The sequence below is a fragment of the Polypterus senegalus genome, chromosome 5, assembly GCF_016835505.1.
Source record: "Polypterus senegalus isolate Bchr_013 chromosome 5, ASM1683550v1, whole genome shotgun sequence".
NCBI lineage: Eukaryota > Metazoa > Chordata > Cladistia > Polypteriformes > Polypteridae > Polypterus > Polypterus senegalus.
The window spans coordinates 146711295-146738487 of NC_053158.1; the positions used below are offsets into that span (position 1 = coordinate 146711295).

At 43.1% G+C, this 27193-nt stretch overlaps 1 protein-coding gene across 3 annotated transcripts in view; it reads right to left on the bottom strand.

Annotated features, from left to right (window-relative positions):
- The window catches only part of LOC120529567 (dnaJ homolog subfamily C member 13), a 301442-nt gene that overhangs the window by 43514 nt on the left and 230735 nt on the right, over window positions 1-27193 (bottom strand). For all 3 annotated transcript variants that reach the window (XM_039753466.1, XM_039753464.1, XM_039753465.1), the window contains 6 exons: window positions 26715-26850; window positions 26174-26358; window positions 25898-25972; window positions 25423-25542; window positions 4649-4828; window positions 4181-4348 (listed from right to left, as the gene is read on the bottom strand). In XM_039753466.1, the coding sequence (XP_039609400.1) occupies window positions 4181-4348; window positions 4649-4828; window positions 25423-25542; window positions 25898-25972; window positions 26174-26358; window positions 26715-26850 (864 nt within the window). The remainder of the gene's footprint in view (window positions 1-4180; window positions 4349-4648; window positions 4829-25422; window positions 25543-25897; window positions 25973-26173; window positions 26359-26714; window positions 26851-27193) is intronic.

The following is a 27193-nucleotide window of genomic DNA, read 5'->3' on the forward strand; positions in this document are numbered from 1 at the left end:
CCATCACTCACTCACTCACTCACTGTGCAGTTCTAAGCAAGGCACCTATCCACTCAACAATACAAATTGAGAAGTTAATACACAATTATGTTATGTTTTCTGATCTAAGGTGGTCTGAGCAAAGTGTAAACTAAAGAAATAATATAAATGTATAGTACAATATGGGTGGCATGGTGGTGAAGTAGTTAGCGCTACTGTCTGATAGATCCTGGATATGAATCCAGTACCCAGTGTTTACACATTCTTCCCTTGTCTGTGTGGCATTTCCTTTGGGAATTCCAGTCTTCCTCCCACATCTCCAAATATAGTACATGCATATTAAGTTATATGGAAATTCCTCACTGGTATTATCTGAGTGTGAGTTTAAATAAAAGGGCTGGAGTTGTGTGTGTGCCCAACAACTGACTAGTGCAATGTCAAAGCTGTTTTCTTTTAAACAATTACAGTTGGATCAAGCTCCAACTTTCACGGACCCTGGACTGGACTGGTTTCAGAATCTTATTGTATATACGGAAAAAATCCTGAGTCATTGCAGAACAAATACATTTTGTGCTGGTCTGGGCCAGGCCAGGCCAGGCCAGGCTAGGCCCAGACATATTCCCTCCATCACTCCTGGACACTCCCATCCAACAACCTATGTATTCACATCACACACATGTTAAGTCACTTCAAATGTGAAAAACATAACATATTCAAGGTAAAGAATCATCAACCATATGTAAACAGTTACACTGAATTTATTCTATGTATTGTTGTTACCATTCCAAATGAGAATGCTCAGTCATTTGAATTATTTTTTTTAATATAACAATCCACAGTGGTTGCATCCAGTCATGTAACGTTTACTGATTTTTAATCAAGTACTTCAAACTTACATTGCAAGTTAGCAATCAAAAAAAATTAGCTAGCAAAAACTTCTCTGTCAACATGTCTTAAGAGGAAAACTGATAACGACAATCGTCATTTTAAAGAAAAAATTATCACAGAGTACATGAAACAATCTATTTACTAATTCACCAACAACGACCAACACATACTTATCTCCTAGGTACAGTTAGGTCCATAAATATTTGGACAGAGACAACTTTTTTCTAATTTTGGTTCTGTACGTTACCACAATGACTTTTAAATGAAACAACTCAGATGCAGTTGAAGTGCAGGCTTTCAGCTTTAATTCAGTGGGTTGAACAAAAAGATTGCATAAAAATGTGAGGGAACTAAAGTATTTTTTAACACAATCCCTTTATTTCAGGGGCTCAAAAGTAATTGGACAAATTAAATAACTGGAAATAAAATGTTCATTTCTAATACTTGGTTGAAAACCCTTTGCTGGCAATGGCAGCCTGAAGTCTTGAACTCATGGACATCACCAGATGCTGGGTTTCCTCCTTTTTAATGCTCTGCCAGGCCTTTACTGCAGCGGCTTTCAGTTGCTGTTTGTTTGTTTTTCCAGAACTGTGTTGGCTTTTTAAGATGTTCTTTAGAAAAGTCCAATCTAGCCTTTCTATTCTTGAGGCTTATGAGTGGCTTGCACCTTGCAGTGCACCCTCTGTATTTCCTTTCATGCAGTCTTCTCTTTATGGTAGACTTGGATATCGATACGCCTTCCCCTGGAGAGGGTTGTTCACTTGGTTGACTGTTGTGAAGGGGTTTCTCTTCACCATGGAAATGATTCTGCGATCATCCACCACTGTTGTCTTCCATGGACGTCCAGGTCTTTTTGCGTTGCTGAGTTCACCAGTGCTTGCTTTCTTTCTCAGGATGTACCAAACTGTAGATTTTGCCATTCATAATATTGTAGCAATTTCTCGGATGGGTTTTTTCTGTTTTCGCAATGTAAGGATGGCTTCTTTCACCTGCATGGAGAGTTCCTTTGACCGCATGTTGTCTGTTCACAGCAAAATCTTCCACATGCAAGCACCACACCTCAAATCAACTCCAGGCCTTTTATCTGCTTAATTGATAATAACATAACGATGGACTTGCCCACACCTGCCCATGAAATAGCCTTTGAGTCAATTGTCCAATTACTTTTGAGCCCCTGAAATGAAGGGATTGTGTTAAAAAAAATGCTTTACTTGCCAAACATTATTATGCAATCTTTTTGTTCAACCCACTGAATTAAAGCTGAAAATCTGCACTTCAACTGCATCTGGGTTGTTTCATTTAAAATTCATTGTGGTAATGTACAGAACCAAAATTAGAAAAAAGTTGTCTCTGTCCAAATATTTATGGACCCAATGTGTGGTGCTGTATATGGATACTGGTGAGGCACAATAAAGCCTTCACTGATACAGAGTGTGACGGACAAACTGGAGGCCCTTGCCGGTATGGACAACTTTCCCTTACCTGGCCAGGAGGCCTTGATAATGGAATGTCAGGGAGGGAACAATAATACCTCCTTTCCATGCCAGGACCCAGAGGTGGAAGGATGTCACAATGGCTACAGTGGGAGCGGCATCCTAATAAACATTAAGCAACATCTGGGATGGACTCGAGAACCTGGAAGGTCAACACAGTGGCAGACTGCCTCCTATGAGGAAAGTGTCCCCTGTACACTGGGTGGCAGCATCTAAGTCCCATGGGTCTGTCCTGTCATGTTCTGTGGAGGCCACTAGGGGGAATTCTTGGATAATGATGTTACAGGGATTTTGGTGCTCCTGCCTGACCCACAAGTGCTTCCCTGGGAGTGAAAGATCAAGCACTACAAGTAGTTCTGTGTTCAGAGTTAAAAGAGAGCTCTCCACTCGACTCTGGGATTTGGAGTCGGGTGTGGAAGAGAAAGTGGTGAAGTCCTATACTGTTTCTAACCCACTCAGATCTGCCAGGGAACATCGTCTGGTAATGCCACCTCTGCGTGGTATCAAGTCTCAATCCAGACTCTTTTCCTATGTAGTTCCAAGTTGCTGGAACGAGCTACTCGCCTCTATGTGTGGTGCTGACTCCCTCATTGTTTTCATGAAGCAATTGAAAACTCATCTGCTCTGCGAATATCTGTCTAATTGACAAGGAAAAAAAAAACTTTCCTCTGTGATATTTTATTTTATGGGTTACTCAAAGTTAGATTAAGTTTAATTGCTTTATCAATTGCAATCTATGATTGTATATTTATTAGTTAGTATATCTTTTCACTTGTGGCAATCAACTTTTGTTACCTGTCCAACTACACTTGCTGAACAAACAGGTCCTAGCCTAATGTTACTCAATTATGTTTACCTCTTTTCTAGCTTTAATAAAAGCATCTGCCAAGCAAATAAATGTAATTATAAATGTAAATGAGAGGGGAGGTGGAGGAAAAAAAGGAAGGAAAAGAAGAGAATGAGTCGTGCTGTATTGTGAACAAAAGTAGCCTGTATGAAGGTATTGTTTAAATTAAAAGCACTTTAGATGAACTGGGACTGTTGTGGTGCAATTGTACCTGGGGCTCTGTTGTGCCCCCTACAGGACACATGAGATATTGAAACAGTGCATTATATACCCTTTTATCAGAGATTGTCCATTATAAACAATAGATAACATTATGTAATCTGTGAAAAGGTACATCTGTCTGCTACAAATATTGCACATGGTATTTAAGTCTTGGTAGAGAAAGTTCAAATACGGTGTGAGTCTGACAAGTGGTGCAATTGTGAGTTTATGTTCAATATTTTGATGGAGCATAAATCAGGGAGTAACAACAGGTTTTTCTAAGTAGGGACCTCAGCACCTACCCCCTTTGTTGTACTTTGCGACTTTCATCCACTATTTTGTAACTGAATTTTGTAAAACATGGATTGATTAATTTTATTATGAATTTTGTCACCATAACTTGTGTGCCTTGTTAATATGAATTCAATACCTTCCCATTTCAAACTATCTGCATGTACCAGCTTTTATAGATGCCTGAAATTAAGAGATTCTATACAATTTTAAGAAAAAAAAAAGTGAAAATCTTATTCAGTAAACTTTCAAAATCAATTAAGGTTCTAGCATTTTAGGTTGTAATATGGTAGTGCATACCACAGACACTGACACACAAACATCACACCAGAAATGGTCAAGTGTGCTGAGGAAAATTTAAAATGTGTAATCTGCGAAGAAGCCAAAGTTGCGGTTTTTACTCCATTATAAAACATTCTGCTTTGGCAGATACTGTACAGAAACATAAAAAACAATAATTGTAAAAAACAAAAGTCACTACCTCAGCTGGGGCAGTTGTAGCAAGCTTCCTAGAAACATATGGTGTAAGCATTGCCACTAAACTTTTCTGCACGGTGGGATTTTCTGGGGCTCCACCATCCTCTGATACATAACCACCTAATCGACTAGATGCTGTCAGGCTTAGCTTGGCAAGACTATTTGAAACTTCCTGTAAATGAAAAAGATAATTACATTATCCTTTCACTGTAGGGATCAAAAATATTAAAAGCACATAACACTGATTTATCTACCATAAGAATGAACAACATCATTAGTTAAAATTAGGTTGCAAATAAATTGCTATAAAAGACAAGAAAAAAGCTAAAAAGATTTTACAGATAAGATTTAAAAAAAATGCCAAAGGCATACTTGTCTTATTCAATCCCAATAAAAACCGAAATAAAGTAAACAAATGTTACCAAAAAAATAAAAAACACATTGAAGTACGTAACTGGAGCTTGTACTATACCTGTTGATTGGTCTCCTCACTTTTCTGAACGCCACTCTCTTCCAGAGTGTAGTCATAATTGAACAGATAACTAAGAAGATGCCACAGAACTCCAGCATGAAACATTTGGGTTTGCAAGAAGTAGTCCACAGCAAATGAGCTGATGCAGTCCACTGCTAGTGTGGCAACACGAGAGATGCTCTGTTCAAGAAAATAAAGGACTTCTATCAAGTTTGCATGATGCATGAAAATACAAGCCATATAAGCACAATACATTTAATTTGCACAATATTAGATGCTTCTGAATTACTAAGGTACTCAATTAATATGACTGGTTCAAGAAGGCTAAAATGCCAATTATAAAATTCAACCATGTTGAAAATAATTGCAATTATTGAAATCATACGGAAATATTAAAATCATAGAAATTTAAACCATGACTCTTAATGACAGAAATTGTCCATGCCATTTAAGTTCTGTGGCTGGGATGCAGCTTGTGTGCCCTCTCCCTTAGCAAACAAACTGTAAAACATCTTTTTGCCAGGAGATGGTGATAATGCACTCAAGATGACTTGAATGCACTCTGTTATCAGTTTTTTACATATACATATTTTCAAAATCATTGGTAATAGATAAAAGAGCGTCAGTTAAGCAAATAATATTAGAAGCATTAGGCATAGCTAAAAAATAACCCCAGACAACGGACCAGATTATCAGTGGAGCCTGTCCTAGTAGTATTTGGCACAAGGCTGGAACCTGGTGCAAACATGGCACTAATTCATTGCAGAGCCCACTTAAGCACACACTCACATGAAGCCAAACAAAAGCTATCAATTAACCTAGCATACACACACATCTATGGAATGTCAAAGAAAAGTATCTGTATATGTCATGGCCGTTTTTAATATGAGTGTGTCTATATTAATCACTAATGTTGACAATGTCATAAGTATGAATCTGGTATTCATCCATCCCTTTTCACAACTCTTAAAGCATATTTTTTTACAAGGGAATTGTTATTCTTTCTTTTAAAAACAGGTAAAATAATAGTCTAAATTATGTAAGTAAAACAAATGAAACATTACATATATATATATATCTATACTAATAAAAGTCAAAGCCCTCACTGACTCACTCACTCACTCACAGACTCATCACTAATTCTCCAACTTCCCGTGTAGGTAGAAGGCTGAAATTTGGTAGGCTCATTCCTTACAGCTTACTTACAAAAGTTGGGCAGGTTTCATTTCGAAATTCTACACGTGATGGTCATAACTGGAAGCTAATTTTCTCCATATTATGTAATGGAGTTGAGCTCAATGGCCGTGGGGGGCGGAGTTTCGTGTGACATCATCACGCCTCCACATAATCACGTGAACTGACTGTCAACGCATTACGTAGAAAACCAGGAAGAGCTCAAAAAAGCGCTGAAGAAAACATGCATTACACAATTGAGAAGGCAGCGAAACAATAAGAAGCGAGCTAGTGACACATACTGTACCAGCATATTCATTCCTACAGCTACTTCGAAAACAGAGCACGGTGTAAACCTAAAGTTTAAATTAAGTTTACAGACAGGCTGCCGCTGGCGTTTGTCATGCCCACGGCTAATGCGGGATACAAGTTTAATGACAGGACGCAGGGTATAAACAACAGTTTTGATCACTTTCTAAGTTCAAACTGCTGGTCAAAGGCTGTGCTTATGCAAATTCCGAGAGACTGTGTTTGTGGGGGGATTGAGAGTTAAGGCGGGTGGAGGAGTGACGTCATCATCTCCCCTCCCATTCACCTCATTTCGCTCTGAGCTGAGCTCCGTGGCTAACGCCGTCTTCAAGCAACTTCGTCACACTGCCACCAAAAACTCACAGAAAAATCCACAAGTTAATACACACGCTGTCTCTAGAGTTTCTCTAAACTGAATCCTCCAGGCACTACTTACAAAAGGTTACACTGACAATCGTGTTAAGTTATTTTTAAAATGTTTCCTTTTCTTAGCACAAGCACAGCTGAGAAGCTTTGATGCATGTGCTCCATAACGCGTTAAAAAATAATGCATTTAATCACACTTTGCATTACAAGCAAAGGGGAACTTTTGTCAATGCATGATTTCCTGGTACACCGATTACATTGATCAGCGGTTCCTGATTCATTTTACCCTCGCACCCCCTTGGTTTGAGAAGAAGTATGAAAAAATATGAGGTTAACACAGAAAAACAGATCACCAATTCAAGCTTTATGAATAATCGATTCGCCATCAATAATTGTTTTGGTAAAGCCATACTCAGTGCAATCCTCCTTCCATTTTATAATTTTTCCGCCACTAGCCATGATTAAATGAACGGTGAAAAAGTAAGAGCAAGAGAGGGTGACTTATTCAGGCAGGCATATATATGACAGCAACACTCATGACAATGTCAATCATGTTACGTTATTATTAAAATGTTTCCTTTTCTTTTCATTACTTCTTTAACACACTACTTCTCCGCTGCTAGCGTGGGTATTTTGCTATATATATATATATATATATATATATATATATATATATATATATATATATAGCTGTGCCAGCCTTTGAGACGCTGACTGCGCTTCTGCCTTAAGTCAAAGTGAGCACTTTTAATTTTTTTCAACCTCCCCCTGAGCTATAGCCCAGACAAGTGCAAACACGGGACACCTTTTCTACACCGCGGCAAACTAATATTAAGGCGCTTCGCACTTTCTTTTGCACATATACGATTATGAGGTCGTCAGCTCAGATTATGAAGACACGCACAGGAGTGGAGGACTGACAATGCCATCACAGCCGATTAATGGCAGGGATGTCTCACCAGTCTACACAAGACCCACCGCGACTGTCCCCAAAAGGCGCTCATATCGTCAGCAAACACAGCTCTCTATACTATATAAAAAAAAAAGGCAACTTTCCTTTCTTTACACCTTTTTTCCTTTTATCCCAAACCAAAGCCTTTCTCTCTTAACACTGCAGAGAACACAAAAATAATTTTCTTTAATTGCCGGTAAGGCACATTACCAGAGGCACAAATTTGAACGTTCACATAGAAAATGTAATTTCTATACCACAGCCGTCGTGTAGCCTTTCAAAAGGGATCTACTATCGAGAGATGATCCATATACATTTTAGCTGCTGTTAGTTCTACTTACCTGTTGTGTTACACAGTCTTTAAAATGTAGTTTACCCGCAACCACTCCAGTAGTGCACAATGTAACTGTACTTCTTAAAACGTTAATGTTTTACTGTTTAATAACTTATAGACTATATTTTATTATTTTTCCCTTGCACTCAGTGACCAAAGCTATACACACACATATAGACACATACATATATATACCTGTGTGTATGTTTGTATGCATGTGTGTATATATATATATATATATATATATATACACACACGTACCCTTCAGTCAATGAAAGAAAAACTCACAATGGTCACAGAAATAACTTTAATCTGACAAAAGTAATAATAAATAAAAATTCTATGAAATTTAACCAATGAAAGTCAGACATTGATTTTCAACCATGCTTCAACAGAATTATTTAAAAAATAAACTCATGAAACAGGCCTGGACAAAAATGATGGTACCCCTAACTTAATATTTTGTTGCACAACCTTTTGAGGCAATCACTGCAATCAAACGATTCCTGTAACTGTCAATGAGACTTCTGCACTTCTCAGCAGGTATTTTGGCCCACTCCTCATGAGCAAACTGCTCCAGTTGTCTCAGGTTTGAAGGGTGCCTTTTCCAGACACATGTTTCAGCTCTTTCCAAAGATGCTCAATAGGATTGAGGTCAGGGCTCATAGAAGGCCACTTTAGAATAGTCCAATGTTTTCCTCTTAGCCATTCTTGGGTGTTTTAGCTGTGTGTTTTGGGTCATTGTCCTGTTGCAAGACCCATGACCTGCGACTGAGACCAAGCTTTCTGACACTGGCCAGCACATTTCTCTCTAGAATCCCTTGATAGTCTTGAGATTTCATTGTACCCTGCACAGATTCAAGACACCCTGTGCCAGATGCAGCAAAGCAGCCCCAGAACATAACAGAGCCTCCTCCATGTTTCACAGAAGGGACAGTGTTCTTTTCTTGATATGCTTCATTTTTCCGTCTGTGAACATAGAGCTGATGTGCCTTGGCAAAAAGTTCAATTTTGTCTCATCTGTCCATAGGACATTCTCCCAGAATCTTTGTGGCTTGTCCACATGTAGTTTGGCAAATTCCAGTCTGGCTTTTTTATGATTTGTTTTCAACAATGGTGTCCTCCTTGGTCGTCTCCCATGAAGTCCACTTTGGCTCAAACAATGATGGATGGTGCGATCTGACACTGATGTTCCTTGAGCTTGAAGTTCACCTTGGATCTCTTTAGAAGTTTTTCTGGGCTCTTTTGTTACCATTTGTATTATCCGTCTCTTTGATTTGTCATCAATTTTCCTCCTGCCACGTCCAGGAGGTTGGCTACAGTCCCATGGATCTTAAATTTCTGAATAATATGTGCAACTGTAGTCACAGGAACATCAAGCTGCTTGAGATGGTCTTATAGCCTTTACCTTTGACATGCTTGTCTATAATTTTCTTTCTAATCTCCTGAGACAACTCTTTCCTTCGCTTCCTCTGGTCCATGTTGAGTGTGGTACACACCATGTCACCAAACAACACAGTGACTACCTGGAGCCCTATATATAGGTCCACTGACTGATTACAAGATTGTAGACACCTGTGATGCTAATTAGTGGACACACCTTGGATTAACATGTCCCTTTGGTCACATTATTTTCAGTCTTTTCTAGGGGTACCATCATTTTTGTCCAGGCCTGTTTCATGAGTTTTTTTTTTTATTAATTCTGTTGAAGCATGGTTGAAAATCAATGTCTGACTTTCATTGGTTAAATTTCATAGAATTTTTATTTTTTATTACTTTTGTCAGATTAAAGTTATTTCTGTGACCATTTTGAGTTTTCTTTCATTGACTGAAGGGTACCAACAATTTTGTCCACGTGTGTGTATATATATATATATATATATATATATATATATATATATATATATATTGTGAAACCTGGCCCGGACACACGCAGACGGACGACATATTTTGCTCCACACACTGTTTATTTACACTAATATACAATAATACAAAAGTCACGTGCACTCACACAACCCCAGCGCCCTTGGCACTGAATCCCCCAAAGTCCAGGGCCCACAGTCTCTGTGCCTTTGTCCTGGCCGCCTCCTGTCCTCTCTCAGCTCCGTCTACTTCCTCCCGACTTCCACCAATGACTGGAGGGAGGGCCCTAAATAAGGCTCCCGGATGAGCCCCAGGTGTTCCGTCCTTAGCCACGCCTGCGTGGCGGAAGTGTCGGCTGTCTTCCTGGCAGCTCTCCGGTGCCACACAAAGTCTTCCCCGGCACTTCCTGGTGTGGCGGAAGTGCCGGGCTCCGGATATTAGGCACCGGGCGCCGCCTGGCGGTGGCCACGGGTCCCTACAGGGCTGGGCTTCAAAGCCCTGTACCCGAGGCCCCCTGTCTAACCAGGACGGACGCCCCCACTCGGTCTGGAGGAGGCACACGCCCTCCTCCGGTCCTCTAAGCGTCCCGCCGGGCTCCACCGGCCGAGGGCCACACGGGATGAACCGGCATCGGGGCGCCGCCTGGCGGTAACCACGGGCCCCTACAGGGTAGGGCTTCCATGCCCTCGACCCGTGGCTCCCAATAGAACCAGGACGGACGCCCCCTCGCGGTCTGGAGGAGGCACAAGCCCTCCTCACGTCCTCCTGGCGCCCCGCCGGGCTCCAGCCCGGCCGGGCCACAGTGCCCCACCGCTAGCGAGGACACGTGGGTCCAACGGCACAACCCGAAGGGCAGCACGCCCCCGGTGAGGGTCCTACTATGCCCCAGGGTCCAACACGGCACCCTGGGACATCCGCTCTTCGGCACCCCGCCGGGCGCAAACGCCCCTGTGGTCTGCGCCGCCGCGCCCGCTGTTCCCCGCAGTTGGGACACTATTGGCCTCTCGGCGGGAGCCCCCCAGCGAGCGCCCGCTTCAGGAGGGCAGGTCCCTGACGACGCCGTCCTCAGCACTCGCCGGGCTTCGGGCCTGTGGAAAAGGAAAAGAGGGCCAGAAGCACTGCCAGGACACTCAGCCCGAGTGCCCTGCCGGTCTCCGTACCCGCAGTGCTCCTGCCCCCTCCGACAGCCCCTGACTTGCCTGCTGAAGTCCTCCGTCGCAGGTTCCATGCCCGCCCGCCTGTTGTCCGCGGGCACCGCTCGCAGGCGGCTCGCCCAGCCGCCCAGGGATCTCCTCTGCCCGCACAGAGGACGGCCCTTCTCCTGAGGCGCGCACCCAGCGCCGCGCCCTCTCCTATCGGAGGAACCGCATTCACCCTTCGTTCCTCCTTCTTTTCTTGGACGCGCTGACGGTCTGGGTCTGAGCACAGCGAAAGCTCAAATCCAGCCCCGCTGCGCCCAGGCAGAGCGACAGGAGACAGCTGCAGGCTTGAGCGCAGGGCGCTAGGACCCAGGGCACTCAGCAGCCCCGATCCTACCAGCCCCTGCATATTCGAGCTCCTGCCAAGCTAGCCGCCTGCACCGCTGGCGTCTGCTGTCGGGAGGTTGCTTACTTGGAGCTGATCGTCCCGTAAACGGTCACAGCCATGTTCGGCAAACCTCCCCACTTGCTTTACGGGAACGGCAACACTCACCACTCCCGCCGTGTTCTGCCTGCCTCCGGTTCCAGCGCCGCCGTCCTCCGTCTCACGCGGTGTCACTCCCGACGCGACCGCCTTCTCCATCAGCTGCTCGCACTGAGCGACTAGAACACGCAGCAACTCCTCAAAGACGGCTTGGCGGGCGAAGGATTCCTCCGACACACGCCGAGCCGCTGGTGGAGAGAGAGACAGACGCCGGTGGGCTTACCTGTCCATCAGCTCCACGCTGACGCCTGCTTCCTCTGGGCCACTCCCTCTGGCCCAATCGGTCTCGGTTTGGCACGAGACTGGCGCCTTGGGCCCGCCTCTATCCAATCATCGGCGGGCACGCAAGACACACCGCCAATCCCGTGCCTGTCCAGCGGGCGGGACTTCCGCCCGCGCCATCTTGCCTCCCCTGCTCGAAAAGCGGAGCCGTGCCTCTTCGCCGCGTTGTGGTTGCGGCGATTCCTTGAGCCGCAGCGGCTCCGACTCCGCAGCCTTCTTAACTGCCGCTGCGCCGCTGCTGGCGACAGCCCGCGGGCGGGCGTGCTCCTGCCACGGACGCGGATCCGCCTCGCCCCTCCCTGTAGAAATGAAGGTAAGACCACCCGAGGGCCGCGAATGCAGGGCAGGGCACTTACCTCCGGATCCCGTCCTGCCGCAGGCCCCCGCCTCGGTGTGGCCTTCTGTGCTGCCACGCCGGCCTGGCTGTCTGTCTCCGACAGCGCGACTGGAGCCGCTGCGCTCGGCGATGTCGGGTCCTCCTCCGCACCGGGAAAGTAATTCCGCTGTCCGGTGGCGGTTTCTGGGGCCAACGCTCCGCTGGTTGAGCGCGGGCCGCTCGCTGCCAGTGTGTGGGTCCGCTGCTGCGCGGGGCGTTCACAGAATATTTTTGATTTAATAACACAGGTCCCCGCCTTGAACCAGGCGGAGCATCCTGCCGACTACGCCACTGTGAACGCTGGCCCCGGCACAGACAGACGGACGACATATTTTGCTCCACACACTGTTTATTTACACTATGTACAATAATACAAAAGTCACGTGCACTCACACAACCCCAGCGCCCTTGGCACTGAATCCCCCAAAGTCCAGGGCCCACAGTCTCTGTGCCTTTGTCCTGGCCGCCTCCTGTCCTCTCTCCAGCTCCGTCTACTTCCTCCCGACTTCCACCAATGACTGGAGGGAGGCGGCCCCTTAAATAAGGCTCCCGGATGAGCCCCAGGTGTTCCGTCCTTAGCCACGCCCTGGTTTATTATTACTTTTGTCAGATTAAAGTTATTTCTGTGACCATTGTGAGTTTTTCTTTCATTGACTGAAGAGGAGACACAGAGGACGGCCCTTCTCCTGACGCGCGCACCCAGCGCCGCGCCCTCTCCTATCGGAGGAACCGGCATTCACCCTTCGGTTCCTCCTTCTTTTCTTGGACGCGCTGACGGTCTGGGTCTGAGCACAGCGAAAGCTCAAATCCAGCCCCGTCTGCGTCCAGGCAGAGCGACAGGAGACAGCTGCAGGCTTGGGCGCAGGGCGCTAGGACCCAGGGCACTCAGCAGCCCCGATCCTACCAGCCCCTGCATATTCGAGCTCCTCCCGCTAGCCGTCTGCACCGCGGCGTCTGCTGTCGGGAGGTTGCTTACTTGGAGCTGATCGTCCGTAAGCGGTCACAGCCATGTTCGGCAAACCTCCCCACTTGCTTTACGGGAACGGCAACACTCACCACTCCCGCCGTGTTCTGCCTGCCTCCGGTTCCAGCGCCGCGCCCGTTCCTCCGTCTCACGCGGTGTCACTCCCGCGACCGCCTTCTCCATCAGCTGCTCGCACTGGCGACTAGAACACGCAGCAACTCCTCAAAGACGGCTTGGCGGGCGAAGGATTCCTCCGACACCGCCGAGCCGCTGGTGGAGAGAGAGACAGACGTCGGTGGGCTTACCTGTCCATCAGCTCCACGCGACGCCTGCTTCCTCTGGGCCACTCCCTCTGGCCCAATCGGGTCTCGGTTTGGCACGAGACTGGCGTTCCTTGGGCCCGCCTCTATCCAATCATCGGCGGGCACGCAAGACACACCGGCCAATCCCGTGCCTGTCAGCGGGCGGGACTTCCGGCCCGCGGCCATCTTGCCTCCCCTGCTCTGAGTGCGGAGACGTGCCTCTTCGCCGCGTTGTGTTGCGGCGATTCCTTGAGCCGCAGCGGCTCCGACTCCGCAGCCTTCTTAACTGCCGCGTCGCCGCCAGCTGGCGACAGCCCGTGGCGCGTGCTCCTGCCACGGACGCGGATCCGGTTCGTCCCTCCCTGTAGAAATGAAGGTAAGACCGACCCCGAGGGGCCGATGAATGCAGGGCAGGGCACTTACCTCCCGGATCCCGTCCTGCGAGGCCCCGCCGGTGTGGCCTTCTGTGCTGCCACGCCGGCCTGGCTGTCTGTCTCGACAGCGCGACTGGAGCCCGCTGCGCTCCGGCGATGTCGGGTCCTCCTCCGCACCCGGGGAAAGCAATTCCGCTGTCCGGTGGCGGTTTCTGGGGCGAAACGCTCCCGCGGGGTTGAGCACGGGCCGCTCGCGGCCAGTGTGTGGGGTCCGCTGCTGCGCGGGCGTTCACAGAATATTTTGATTTAATAACACAGGTCCCGCCTTGAACCAGGCGGAGCATCCTGCCGACTACGCCACTGTGAACGCTGGCCCGGCACAGACAGACGGACGACATATTTTGCTCCACACACTGTTTATTTACACTATGTACAATAATACAAAAGTCACGCACTCACACAACCCCAGCCCTTGGCACTGAATCCCCCAAAGTCCAGGGCCCACAGTCTCTGTGCCTTTGTCCTGGCCGCCTCCTGTCCTCTCTCCAGCTCCGTCTACTTCCTCCCGACTTCCACCAATGACTGGAGGGAGGCGGCCCCTTAAATAAGGCTCCCGGATGAGCCCCAGGTGTTCCGTCCTTAGCCACCCTGCGCGTGGCGGAAGTGTCGGCTGTCTTCCTGGCAGCTCTCCGGTGCCACACAAATCTTCCCCGGCACTTCCTGGTGTGGCGGAAGTGCGGGCTCCGGGATAATTAGGCACCGGGCGCCGCCTGGCGGTGGCCACGGGTCCCTACGGGGCTGGGCTTCAAAGCCCTGTACCCGAGGCCCCCTGTCTAACCAGGACGGACGCCCCCACTCGGTCTGGAGGAGGCACACGCCCTCCTCCGGTCCTCTAAGCGCCCCGCGGGCTCCACCCCGCCGAGGGCCACACGGATTAACCGGCGTCGGGCGCCGCCTGGCGGTAACCACGGGCCCCTACAGGGTAGGGCTTCCATGCCCTCGACCCGTGGCTCCCAATAGAACCAGGACGGGCGCCTCGCGGTCTGGAGGAGGCACAAGCCCTCCTCACGCCCTCCTACGTCCCGCCGGGCTCCAGCCCGGCCGGGGCCACAGTGCCCCACCGCTAGCGAGGACCGCGGGTCCAAGCGCACAACCGAAAGGGCAGCACGTCCCGGTGAGGGTCCTACTATGCCCCGGGTCCAACACGGCACCCTGGGACATCCGCTTCGCACCCGGGGCCACAATATATATATATATATATATATATATATATATATATATATATATATATATATATATATATATATATATATATATATATATATACACACACACACACACACCTATCTACATTATATATATATATATATATATATACACATACACACACACATACATACATATATACATACACACACACACATATAATTTGTGTGTGTATGTATGTACTGTATGTGTGTGTATATATGATGTAGATAAGTATGTATATATATATATATATGTATATGTAGATATGAAGATATGTATATATATATATATGTAGATATGAAGATATGTATATATATATATATATATATATATATATGTAGACTCAAACCCATTATGACAGCAGCAATCCAAGCTGTGAGAAAACAGTAAAAAGGAGGCGTGTCAGACGTGGTACATTTTCTGATGCAGCTAGATGAAAACAACTTTGTGACGCTGCTGCCAAATACACAAAACAATTACTTTGACAATCATGTTACATTATTTTTAAAATGTTTCCTTTTCTTTTTCATAACTTCTTTAACACACGACATTGCTGCGCACGGTATTTTGCATATATATATTATATATATATATATATATATATATATATATATATACTGCTCACAAAAATTAAAGGAACACTTTTTTATTGGGCCTGGCATGAAATCAATTAAACCTGTCTGATAATTTTCTGGTTGGTTAAGCAGCTGAGGTCATTGTTAATCACTTTCAGCTGTATTGGTGTTCATGGACTTAACGACAGGTGCACTAAAGTGGCAACAATTAGAAAACCCTCAAAACAGGACTGGTTTTACATGTGGAGGTCATTTCAAGTTTCTCCCTCTTGATCTTTTTGGCTGGTTTTCCACTCGTGCTAGTTTTGGCTTGAGTAATTATCTCTACTGGCAGTATGAGGCGATTCCTTAACCCTACAGAAGTTGCACAGGTTGTCCAACTTCTCCAGGATGGCACATCCACACGTGCTGCAGCAAGAAGGTTTAATGTGTCTCCCAGCACAATCTCCAGAACATGGAGGAGATTTCAGGAGACTGGCTGTTATTCTCGGAGAGCTGGACAGGGCCGTAGAAGGTCCTCAACCCATCAGCAGGAGCCATACCTGCTCCTTTGTGCAAGGCGGAACAGGCTGAGCACTGCTCGTGCCCTACAGAATGACCTCCAGAGGGCCACTGGTGTGAATGTCTCTACCCAAACAATCAGGAACAGACTTCATGAAGATGGCCTGAGGGCCCGACGTCCTGTAGTGGGCCCTGTGCTCACTGCCCAGCACCGTGGAGCTCGACTGGCATTTGCTCAAGAACACCAGAATTGGCAAGTCCGCCACTGGCCCTGTACTTTTACAGACGAGCAGGTTCACCCTGAGCAGCTGTGATAGACGTGAAAGAGTCTGGAGAAGACAAGGAGAACGATATGCTGCCTGCAACGTCGTTCAACATGACAGGTTTGGTGGTGGGTCAGTGATGGTCTGGGGAGGCATATCCATGGAGGGACACACAGACATCTACTGCGTAGGAAATGGTGCTCTGACTGCCATAAGGTATCGAGATGAAATCCTTGAACCCATTGTCAGACCCTACGCTGGTGCAGTAGGTCCTGGTTTCCTCCTAATGCACGACAATGCCCGGCCTCATGTGGCAAGAGTATGCAGGCAGTACCTGGAGGATGAAGGAATTGAAACAATTGAATGGCCTTCACGATCCCCTGACTTAAACCCAATAGAACATCTGTGGGACATTATGTTTCGGTCCATTAGGCACCGCCAGGTTGCTCCTCAGACTGTACAACAGCTCAGGGATGCCCTCATACAGATCTGGGAGGAAATGCCACAAGACACCATCCGTCGTCTCATTAGGAGCATGCCCGACGTTGTCAAGCATGCATACAAGCTCGTGGGGCCACACAAGATACTGAAAAGCATTTTGAGTAGCAGAAATTAAGTTTTTGAAAAATGGACTAGCCTGCCACATCTTCATTTCACTCTGATTTTAGGGTGTCTACACAATTGAGCCCTCTGTAGGCAGAAAACTTTTATTTCCATTAAAAGACTTGGCATCCTTTTGTTCCTAAGACATTGCCCTGTCGTTATTTGTATAGATATCCAACTTCATATTGAGATCTGATGTATCTAATGTGTTTCTTTAAAGTGTTCCTTTAATTTTTGTGAGCAGTGTATATATATATATGACAGCAACACTCATAACAGTGACAAAATTACATTGACAATCATGTTACGTTAATTTCAAAATGTTTCCATTTCTTTCTCTTTCCTTCTTTAACACACTACTTCTCCGCTGCGAAGCGCAGGTATTTTGCTAGTATATATACAGTGGTGTGAAAAACTATTTGCCCCCTTCCCGATTTCTTATTCTTTTGCATGTTTGTCACACAAAATGTTTCTGATCATCAAACACATTTAACCATTAGTCAAATATAACACAAGTAAACACAAAATGCAGTTTTTAAATGATGGTTTTTATTATTTAGGGAGAAAAAAAATCCAAACCTACATGGCCCTGTGTGAAAAAGTAATTGCCCCTTGTTAAAAAATAACCTAACTGTGGTGTATCACACCTGAGTTCAATTTCCGTAGCCACCCCCAGGCCTGATTACTGCCACACCTGTTTCAATCAAGAAATCACTTAAATAGGAGCTGCCTGACACAGAGAAGTAGACCAAAAGCACCTCAAAAGCTAGACATCATGCCAAGATCCAAAGAAATTCAGGAACAAATGAGAACAGAAGTAATTCAGATCTATCAGTCTGGTAAAGGTTATAAAGCCATTTCTAAAGCTTTGGGACTCCAGCGAACCAAAGTGAGAGCCATTATCCACAAATGGCAAAAACATGGAACAGTGGTGAACCTTCCCAGGAGTGGCCGGCCGACCAAAATTACCCCAAGAGCGCAGCGACGACTCATCCGAGAGGTCACAAAAGACCCCCAGGACAACGTCTAAAGAACTACAGGCCTCACTTGCCTCAATTAAGGTCAGTGTTCACGACTCCACCATAAGAAAGAGACTGGGCAAAAACGGCCTGCATGGCAGATTTCCAAGACGCAAACCACTGTTAAGCAAAAGAACATTAGGGCTCATCTCAATTTTGCTAAGAAACATCTCAATGATTGCCAAGACTTTTGGGAAAATACCTTGTGGACTGATGAGACAAAAGTTGAACTTTTTGGAAGGCAAATGCCCCGTTAAATCTGGCGTAAAAAGAACACAGCATTTCAGAAAAAGTAAATCATACCAACAGTAAAATATGGTGGTGGTAGTGTGATGGTCTGGGGTTGTTTTGCTGCTTCCGGACCTGGAAGGCTTGCTGTGATAGATGGAACCATGAATTCTACTGTCTACCAAAAAATCCTGAAGGAGAATGTCTGGCCATCTGTTCACAACTCAAACTGAAGCGATCTTGGGTGCTGCAACAGGACAATGACCCAAAACACACCAGCAAATCCACCTCTGAATGGCTGAAGAAAACAAAATGAAGACTTTGGAGTTGCCTAGTCAAAGTCCTGACCTGAATCCAATTGAGATGCTATGGCATGACCTTAAAAAGGCGGTTCATGCTAGAAAACCATCAAATAAAGCTGAATTACAACAATTCTGCAAAGATGAGTGGGCCAAAATTCCTACAGAGCGCTGTAAAAGACTCATTGCAAGTTATCGCAAACGCTTGATTGCAGTTATTGCTGCTAAGGGTGGCCCAACCAGTTATTAGGTTTAGGGGGCAATTACTTTTTCACACGGGCCATGTAGGTTTGGATTTTTTTTCTCCCTAAATAATAAAACCATCATTTAAAAACTGCATTTTGTGTTTACTTGTGTTATATTTGACTAATGGTTAAATGTGTTTGATGATCAGAAACATTTTGTGTGACAAACATGCAAAAGAATAAGAAATCAGGAAGGGGGCAAATAGTTTTTCACACCACTGTGTGTATATATATATATATATATATATATATATATATATATATATATATATATATATATATATATATATATATATATATATATAGTACTGTATTTGAACATAAATGTTTTGCATCAATTGCCATACATCACAGTAACATTTGCAATTTGCAAAAATCTGCAAAGTAATGCAATCACTTTGTTAACTGATCACATTAAAAAAACTCTTCAGTGTCAAAATTAAGCTCCAACAGTACAGAGGATATAAAATTATGATATTTTCATTTTTAATTCAAACATTGTCTCTCACTAATAGAAAAAATAAAAGAGACAGTTTGAGCAATGAGGAGAAACTGGAGGAGTTCAACCTTTTCAGTTTGCGCAAATGGAGATTTAAGAGGTGACATGAATGAAATTATGAATGAAACTAGTACAGTGGATCCCACCAGTTAATTTAAAATACAACACGGGGACACAGAAACCTGTTAAGGGCAAATTTTGAACAAATGTTAAAATGTTTTTATTCATGCAAAGAACTAAAGACACATGGAATGAATTGCCAATTGGTGTGGTTGAGAGTGAGACTTTAGGGATCTTCTAATCTCAACTTGATGTTATTTTACAGAATCTAGGTGAACAGGACATACAGTGCATCCGGAAAGTATTCACAGCTCATCACTTTTTCCACATTTTGTTATGTTACAGCCTTATTCCAAAAAGGATTAAATTCATTTTTTTCCTCAGAATTCTACACACAGCACCCCATAATGATAACATGAAAAAAGTTTACTTGAGATTTTTGCAAATTTATTAAAAATAAAAACATTGAGAAATCACATGTACATAAGTATTCACAGCCTTTGCCATGAAGCTCTAAATTGAGTTCAGGTGCATCCTGTTTCCCCTGATCATGCTTGATATGTTTCTGTAGCTTAACTGGAGTCCACCTGTGGTAAATTCAGTTGATTGGACATGATTTGGAAAGGCACACACCTGTCTATATAAGGTCCCATAGTTGACAGTTCATGTCAGAGCACAAACCAAGCATGAAGTCAAAGGAATTGTCTGTAGACCTCCGAGACAGAATTGTCTTGAGGCACAAATCTGGGGACAGTTACTGAAAAATTTCTGCTGCTTTGAAGGTCCCAATGAGCACAGTGGCCTCCATCATCCATAAGTGGAAGAAGTTTGAAACCACCAGAACTCTTCCTAGAGCTGGCCGGTCATCTAAACTGAGCGATCAGGGGAGAAGGGCCTTAGTCAGGGAGGTGACCAAGAACCTGATGGTCACTCTGTCAGAGCTCCAGAGGTCCTCTGTGGAGATAGGAGAACCTTCCAGAAGGACAACCATCTCTGCAGCAATCCACCAATCAGGCCTGTATGGCAGAGTGGCCAGACGGAAGCCACTCCTTAGTAAAAGGCACATTGCAGCCCGCCTGGAGTTTGCCAAAAGGCACCTGAAGGACTCTCAGACCATGAGTAACAAAATTCTCTGATCTGATGAGACAAAGATTGAACTCTTTGGTGTGAATACCAGGCGTCACGTTGGAGGAAACCAGGCACCTCTCATCACCAGGCCAATACCATCCCTACCGTGAAGCATGGTGGTGGCAGCATCATGCTGTGGGGATGTTTTTCAGTGGCAGGAACTGGGAGGCTAGTCAGGATAAAGGGAAAGATGACTGCAGCAATGTACAGAGACATCCTGGATGAAAACCTGCTCTAGATCGCTCTTGACCTCAGACTGGGGTGACGGTTCATCTTTCAGCAGGACAACGACCCTAAGCACACAGCCAAGATATCAAAGGAGTGGCTTCAGGACAACTCTGTGAATGTCCTTGAGTGGCCCAGCCAGAGCCCAGACTTGAATCCGATTGAACATCTCTGGAGAGATCTTAAAATGGCTGTGCACCGACGCTTCCCATCCAGCCTGATGGAGCTTGAGAGGTGCTGCAAAGGGGAATGGGCAAAACTGGCCAAGGATAGGTGTGCCAAGCTTGTGGCATCATATTCATAAAAAGACTTGAGGCTGTAATTGCTGCCAAAGGTGCATCGAGAAAGTATTGAGCAAAGGTTGTGAATATTTATGTACATGTGATTTCTCATTTTTTTTATTTTTAATAAATTGGCAAAAACCTCAAGTAAACTTTTTTCACATTGTCATTATGGAGTGTTGTGTGTAGAATTCTGAGGAAAAAAATGAATTTAATCCATTTTGGAATAAGGCTGTAACATAACAAAACGTGGAAAAAGTGATGTGCCGTGAATACTTTCCGGATACACTGTATGTTCTAATAATAATAAACATAAAGGTTTCACTATTTTTTTAACCTGCTTATTCCAATATACTTTTACAAAGGGCTGGAGTCTCAAATGACAATATTGGTGCAAGGTGGAAGCAAAATTTAGGGATTAGCAATTATAATGAAATATCCTTTGAGGAAAAATTATATCTTTTAATTGCAAAAAGTTATTCACAATGCAATTTCAACTAATAAAGTTCTCAGACTGTTACAGTTCAGATACTAACAAAAAAGAAAACAGTCCTTAATAGAGTAATTTATTTCTTTTGGTAAGCCTTAAATATTTGTAACATCAGTGGTTTTTCACATATCTGTCAGTTTATGCCCCACACAGCTCTACCAGATTGTTAGTTTGGGTTATTATTAGATAAGGAAACATGCCATAATTTCTTGGAACTATTTCCCCTTATTACTGGAATTTTTGAAAATTGCTGCAAACTTTTTACATGCTGTTTGGGAATGAAGGAACTCTTACAAATATTGTACAGTCTTTAGTTGGCCATACCTTAACCACCAGGTTAAAATGTATTACATTACAAATAAAAAGAGGAATATTCTTATGTATGGGTAAGACCAGGACTGGAAAAATTGTTTTACATGTATCTATTTGATTTGCAGAACTTATATAATTTTGATTAATGTAGCACTTCCATTTTTAAATGAATATTTGCAAATTCTGCTCTATTGGTAAAACTGGAAGCACATGTAATTAATATACAGAAAAGCAAACATTAAAAAGAACAAAAATATTAAGTAAAAATCCATAACACAATCAAATGAAAATAGTTAATGTACAGCAAAAGTATTACAAATTTAAAGCACTTAAATATTTAATTTGCTGCTTATTGTTTAATATATGAAACAAATTGAAGACTTTTTTATTAGCAATTCTGTACCCTGCAGAATTTATATATATATACTAGCAGAATACCAAGGCCAAGAGAAGTAGTGTGTTAAAGAAGTTATGAAAAGAAAAGGAAAAATTTTAAAAATAACGTAACACAATTGTTAATGTTAATTGTTTCGTCATTGATATGAGTGTTGTTGTCATATCTATATATATATCTATATATATATATATATATATATATCTATATCTATATCTATATATCTATACAGATATCTATATATATATATATATATATATATATATATATATAAATATCTCCTTTGGGGTGCGAGCAGCTGTTGCTGGGGGTGCCAGAATCCATCATGGAAGAAAAATGAAAAAGAAAAAAAAACGGATGACTCTTGCTCTTACGTGCACTTACTGTAGTGCTACGTGGGTATTATGAAGTATCGTATCTGCTCAAGTTCTATTTAAATTTTAAATATAAGTAATTTTTATTTAGTCGACAGAAATATGTTTGGTATGAATGAAGGGTAAATTTAGTCAGCATTGCATAAATTTTTCTTCACCATAGAAATTTAAAGAGTAAATTCAATTTACATTCCTACCAAAGATATTTCTTTCGACTAAATAGAACCTACTTATATCCAAATTCAAGCTATTGAGCTGTCGCCTGCCTGACTGGATATGTCACCCTCACTTCTCTCTTACTTTTTTATCGTTCATTTAATCATGGCTAGTCGCGAAAAAATTTGAACATGGAAGGAGGATCACACTGAGTATGGCTTTACCAAAATAATTATTGATGGCGAATAAAGTATCCATTATTCATAAAGCTTCAATTGGTGATCTATTTTTTCATACTTCTTCTCAAACCATGGGGGTGCGAGGGTAAAATGAATCGGGAAGCGCTGATTTATATATATTTAATATACTGAAATAGTTTACTGTCAAATAATGCAAACAATACGCGGCACGTGTTTTGCCCTAATTCTGGGCTCATCAGGCGTACACACTCACTGCACCCCGTCTCGGGAATCAAACCTCAGACGTCAGCGCTAGAGGCGAAGCCTCTCATGTTGCACCATGGCGTGTGTTTCGTTTATTTGACAGTATGTAGATCGGGGTATATATATATATATATATATATATATATATATATACTCTGTAGCCACAATAAATGCCCTTATTTTATAGATAAACTAGGGATGAACAACTTCCTTTCTACTGCAGCCACAGCCGAGACACACATAAAAAACATCAATAATAACTCATAAACGTGCAATGTCATTTAGGAAAATCGCAACATTTTACCAAAAATTCGGATTATTTGTAAACAAAATCCATCGTCCTCTCTTTCCTCAAAAACAGTTCAATTACTCTGTCGTACGGATTATCGGAGCACTTCAGTTCCATCAAAACCTCAGTTTCTATCCCCATCGAAGCTAATGGTGAAAGGCGAACCCGCCCTGTGGTATTCCTGGCATAAGTTTGAATTCGCTTAGGGCTGAAAATGTCCACTCGACAGAAGCAGTGTACACGGGAATGCTCACCGCCAAATATACCAATGTGAACAGCCGCACCATGCTCTCATTCAGATTTTTCTGATGAAGGAAGTCAAGGAGATCAGTGGGAGGTTTTCCTGCAAAATCATCCATAGCATACATTACAGTCAGTTCCATTTTTAGCCGAGACAGATCCAAAAGTGTTCCGTGGCTGTTGTGTTAAAGTGTAGAAGGCTGCATGCGTGAAATTTTTCTTGTATTCCCGAAAGTTTTGGGGCTCGACGAGCATGACAAACATCAGGTTTTCATGGTCTTGAAATCTGGTCTGTGTCTGGCAAATAATAGTGTCCAGAATCCTGCCATGGAGTTGTCCGTAGTGCACGCGACGATCTTTCGCTCGGAGCGTTTATGGTGCGTTCAATGGCGTCGTAGACTTCCTCATATTGGCTTCTATCCAATCAATGGGTCTGAATATGGTGACGTTGCCGTACGCCTGCTAAAGGGCCCTACTGACACCAACTCAAAATATGATTGGTTGAAGTCTGTCCTTTCTCCTTGCTTTGTGGTTGTCTACTGTTTTATTGTTCGTTTATTATGATTGTTATAGTTATTGTGTAGCTATTTTAGACTTAGTTTACTGTTCAGATACCCATTTCCTTTATTTAATCTGCGGGCTCTCCGCTATTTTTTTGTTCCTTTATTACGATTATAGTTATTTATTGATTCTCTTCTTTGGCTGACTGCCTACCCATATAAGGTGCTCTGCTGTTTTTTTGTGAAGCAGCGTTTACACAGCTTCTCCACTGTGCTGTCGTTTTTCCTTGCTTCGCCAACTAAGCAGCCTTTTTATTTAATCCACGGGTTCTCTGCTGTTTTATTGTTGGGAGCTCTTCCTTCTTTTCTACGTACTGCGGTCACAGTCAGTTCATGTGATTACATGGGAGGCGTGATGATGTCACGCGCAGCTCCGCCCCCCACGGCCATCGGGCTAACGTCCATTACAGTATATGGAGAAAAATAGGTTCCAGTTAAGACCATTACGCGTAGAATTTCGAAACTTTTGTAAGTAAGCTGTAAGGAATAAGCCTGCCAAATTTCAGCCTTCTACCTACACGGGAAGTTGGAGAATTAGTGATGAGTGAGTGAGTGAGTGAGTGAGTGAGTGAGTGAGGGCTTTGCCTTTTATTAGTATAGATATAGATATATATATAAAAAAACATTACAACATGGAAAACACATTTAAGTGCCCACCGCTATAGGTACCGTTGATAAAGAAGAGCAAATATGGCTGTGAAAAAATGCCCTTTATTGTTAATTCTCTTGATCTTTCAATCAAAATACTAACAAAAATCTAACTTGTAATCCATCCATCATCCAACCCGCTATATCCTAAAACAACGTCACGGGGTTCTGCTGGAGTCAATCCCAGCCAGCACAGGGCGCAAGGCAGGAACAAATCCCCAGGGAACAGAAAACTGCAGGGCACAAACACACTAGGGACAATTTAGGATCGCAAATGCACCTAACCTGCATGTCTTTAGATTGTGGGAGGCAACCGGAGCACCCAGAGGATACCCACTCAAACACGGGGAGAACATGCAAACTACACTGAGGGAGGACCCGGGAAGCGAACCCGGGTCTCCTAACTGTGAGGCAGCAGCGTTACCACTGCGCCACCCCTAATTTGTAATGCATACAATTTAATTACTTCTGTTTCTAAAATCACCATTCATAACACATTCACAAAAGCAATTCCTCTGTGGCATTCACACTAACAAAACATTTCATAATCATCCAAGAGTAACAGAGTAGATGAAGATTATTTATGCTTAACTCTTTCAATTATATGATTCATTTTTAATCTTTTGTTTATGTCAGTGTGTGTTTAATTATTGTACAATAAATACTGTGGTAATGCATGTATCTGGAAATGAGCAAATGTAATTACAATGAACTACCTTTCCATAATACAGAATTCTACAGAGATCCCTGATGATGCTTGGCAGTTCAACAATTTTCTCTCTGCATTCCTCAAATTGAGCTGCAACACTGTAACATCTGCAAACATGGCCACAAACCTAGAACAAAAATAACTGTCATATAAGATCACTTGACAAAGTCAAGTTCATTTTGCTTTTTAAGTCACCACATCAAGAATAGTGAAACATGCAATTACATATAATTTTACACATTTACAGATAATAGGGTTGTAGAGTAATTATTGCTTTTCCATTGCTTTGAGTAATTCACCTATTTTTAATTCTTTTATTAACAATTAAAAAAGAAAAGCTAAAACTACCAACCACTACGGAATTTTTAGATTTATAGGAAAACAAAATTTAAACCGATGAACATTCAAGGAACTAAATTAGAATTAAACCAAACTAAAAAAAAAAAGTAATGATCTAATATAAGGGAAAAAGTAAAATTTACCTGTACTGCCATATCATCAGTTTTGCTTGTTGCAGTAAGCACAGCTACACATCTAGAAAAAGCTTCTTGTAACACCTTGTAATAAGAAAGGTTTAAAGTATTACAAATCTGTTTTTTTCCTAATTGCTTTCCTTATGTCAGAATTTACTCAAACATCAGAATCAAAATTAAATGGAAAAAACTGTCGTAAATTTAAAAACTTAAAAATATTTGTGTGATAAAACATTAGGGATAAACTTTTATGTTAGGTTTACACTACATAAAAAAAGTTTTAACCTGTATTCCATCTTCACGTCGCAGTTCTTCTGCATTTAGAGCTGAGCAATTAACAGTGTGGAAGGCCAGCTCAGCAGCAGCAGGCAGCAGAGGGGTTGCTTTGGAAAAGAGCTGATCATCTGTGGTCTCCATTGTGATGGTCTTTATAAGCATTGGATATCCTGCATACTTGTATGGTTGGAGATCTCAGAGAGAGAGACACAAAAAACTTACTTTTTCAAACATTTTTTTTTCAAGAAATTTCACAAGGCTTACGTAGACTGTTTCTAAGACAATATTTAAAAAGACAAAAAAATTCCTAAAACAACTACAGCATATGAAAAAGAAATAAAATGAAGTGAAAATAAGTGTTTATCAGCAATCTTTATTCACACCTTAAGTATGCAAAACTGTATTCTGACAGCACAGGAAGCCTACCCATAGCCTTTACATCTACATCTACAGCTGGAATGCATGATTAATCATACTTCAGTTTCACACTTTAAGAACAACACTGATTCAAGTATATATTGCAGCTATTGTATTATATGCATATATTTACCTTCTCTGTGTCTGTTGAAAAGTATGCTTTGCGTTTTAAGGATTAAAATGATATTTTCTGGGTCTGGTCCATCAACATGTTTTGCAGATTTTGTGCACAAAAATTCATAAGCTTTGTTGACTTTTTCAAACATTTCCTGATAAAGGAACAAAAACATATTTAACATTAACACCCTCCAAATAGCAAAATAACAAGATAATGAGGTTTGTAATAATGATTAGTGTTTGCCCTAATATTGAAATTAGTGGGTGCACCAGCCAGTAATATTGATCACCGGTCCAGCAACCCATAGGTACTGACAAGATTTAAGGGGCTGCTATCTTTAAATGTGACATGCCTTCCATCTAAAACTATTGGCAGGTTGTTTCATGCCATTTATCTGACACTGTCTTAAGGCAATAACGTGATCCCCTCTTTTCTCCAAAGCACGTGCATTGTTGCAATTCTCAGACTGTCTTAAAAATTTAACTTGCAACAAA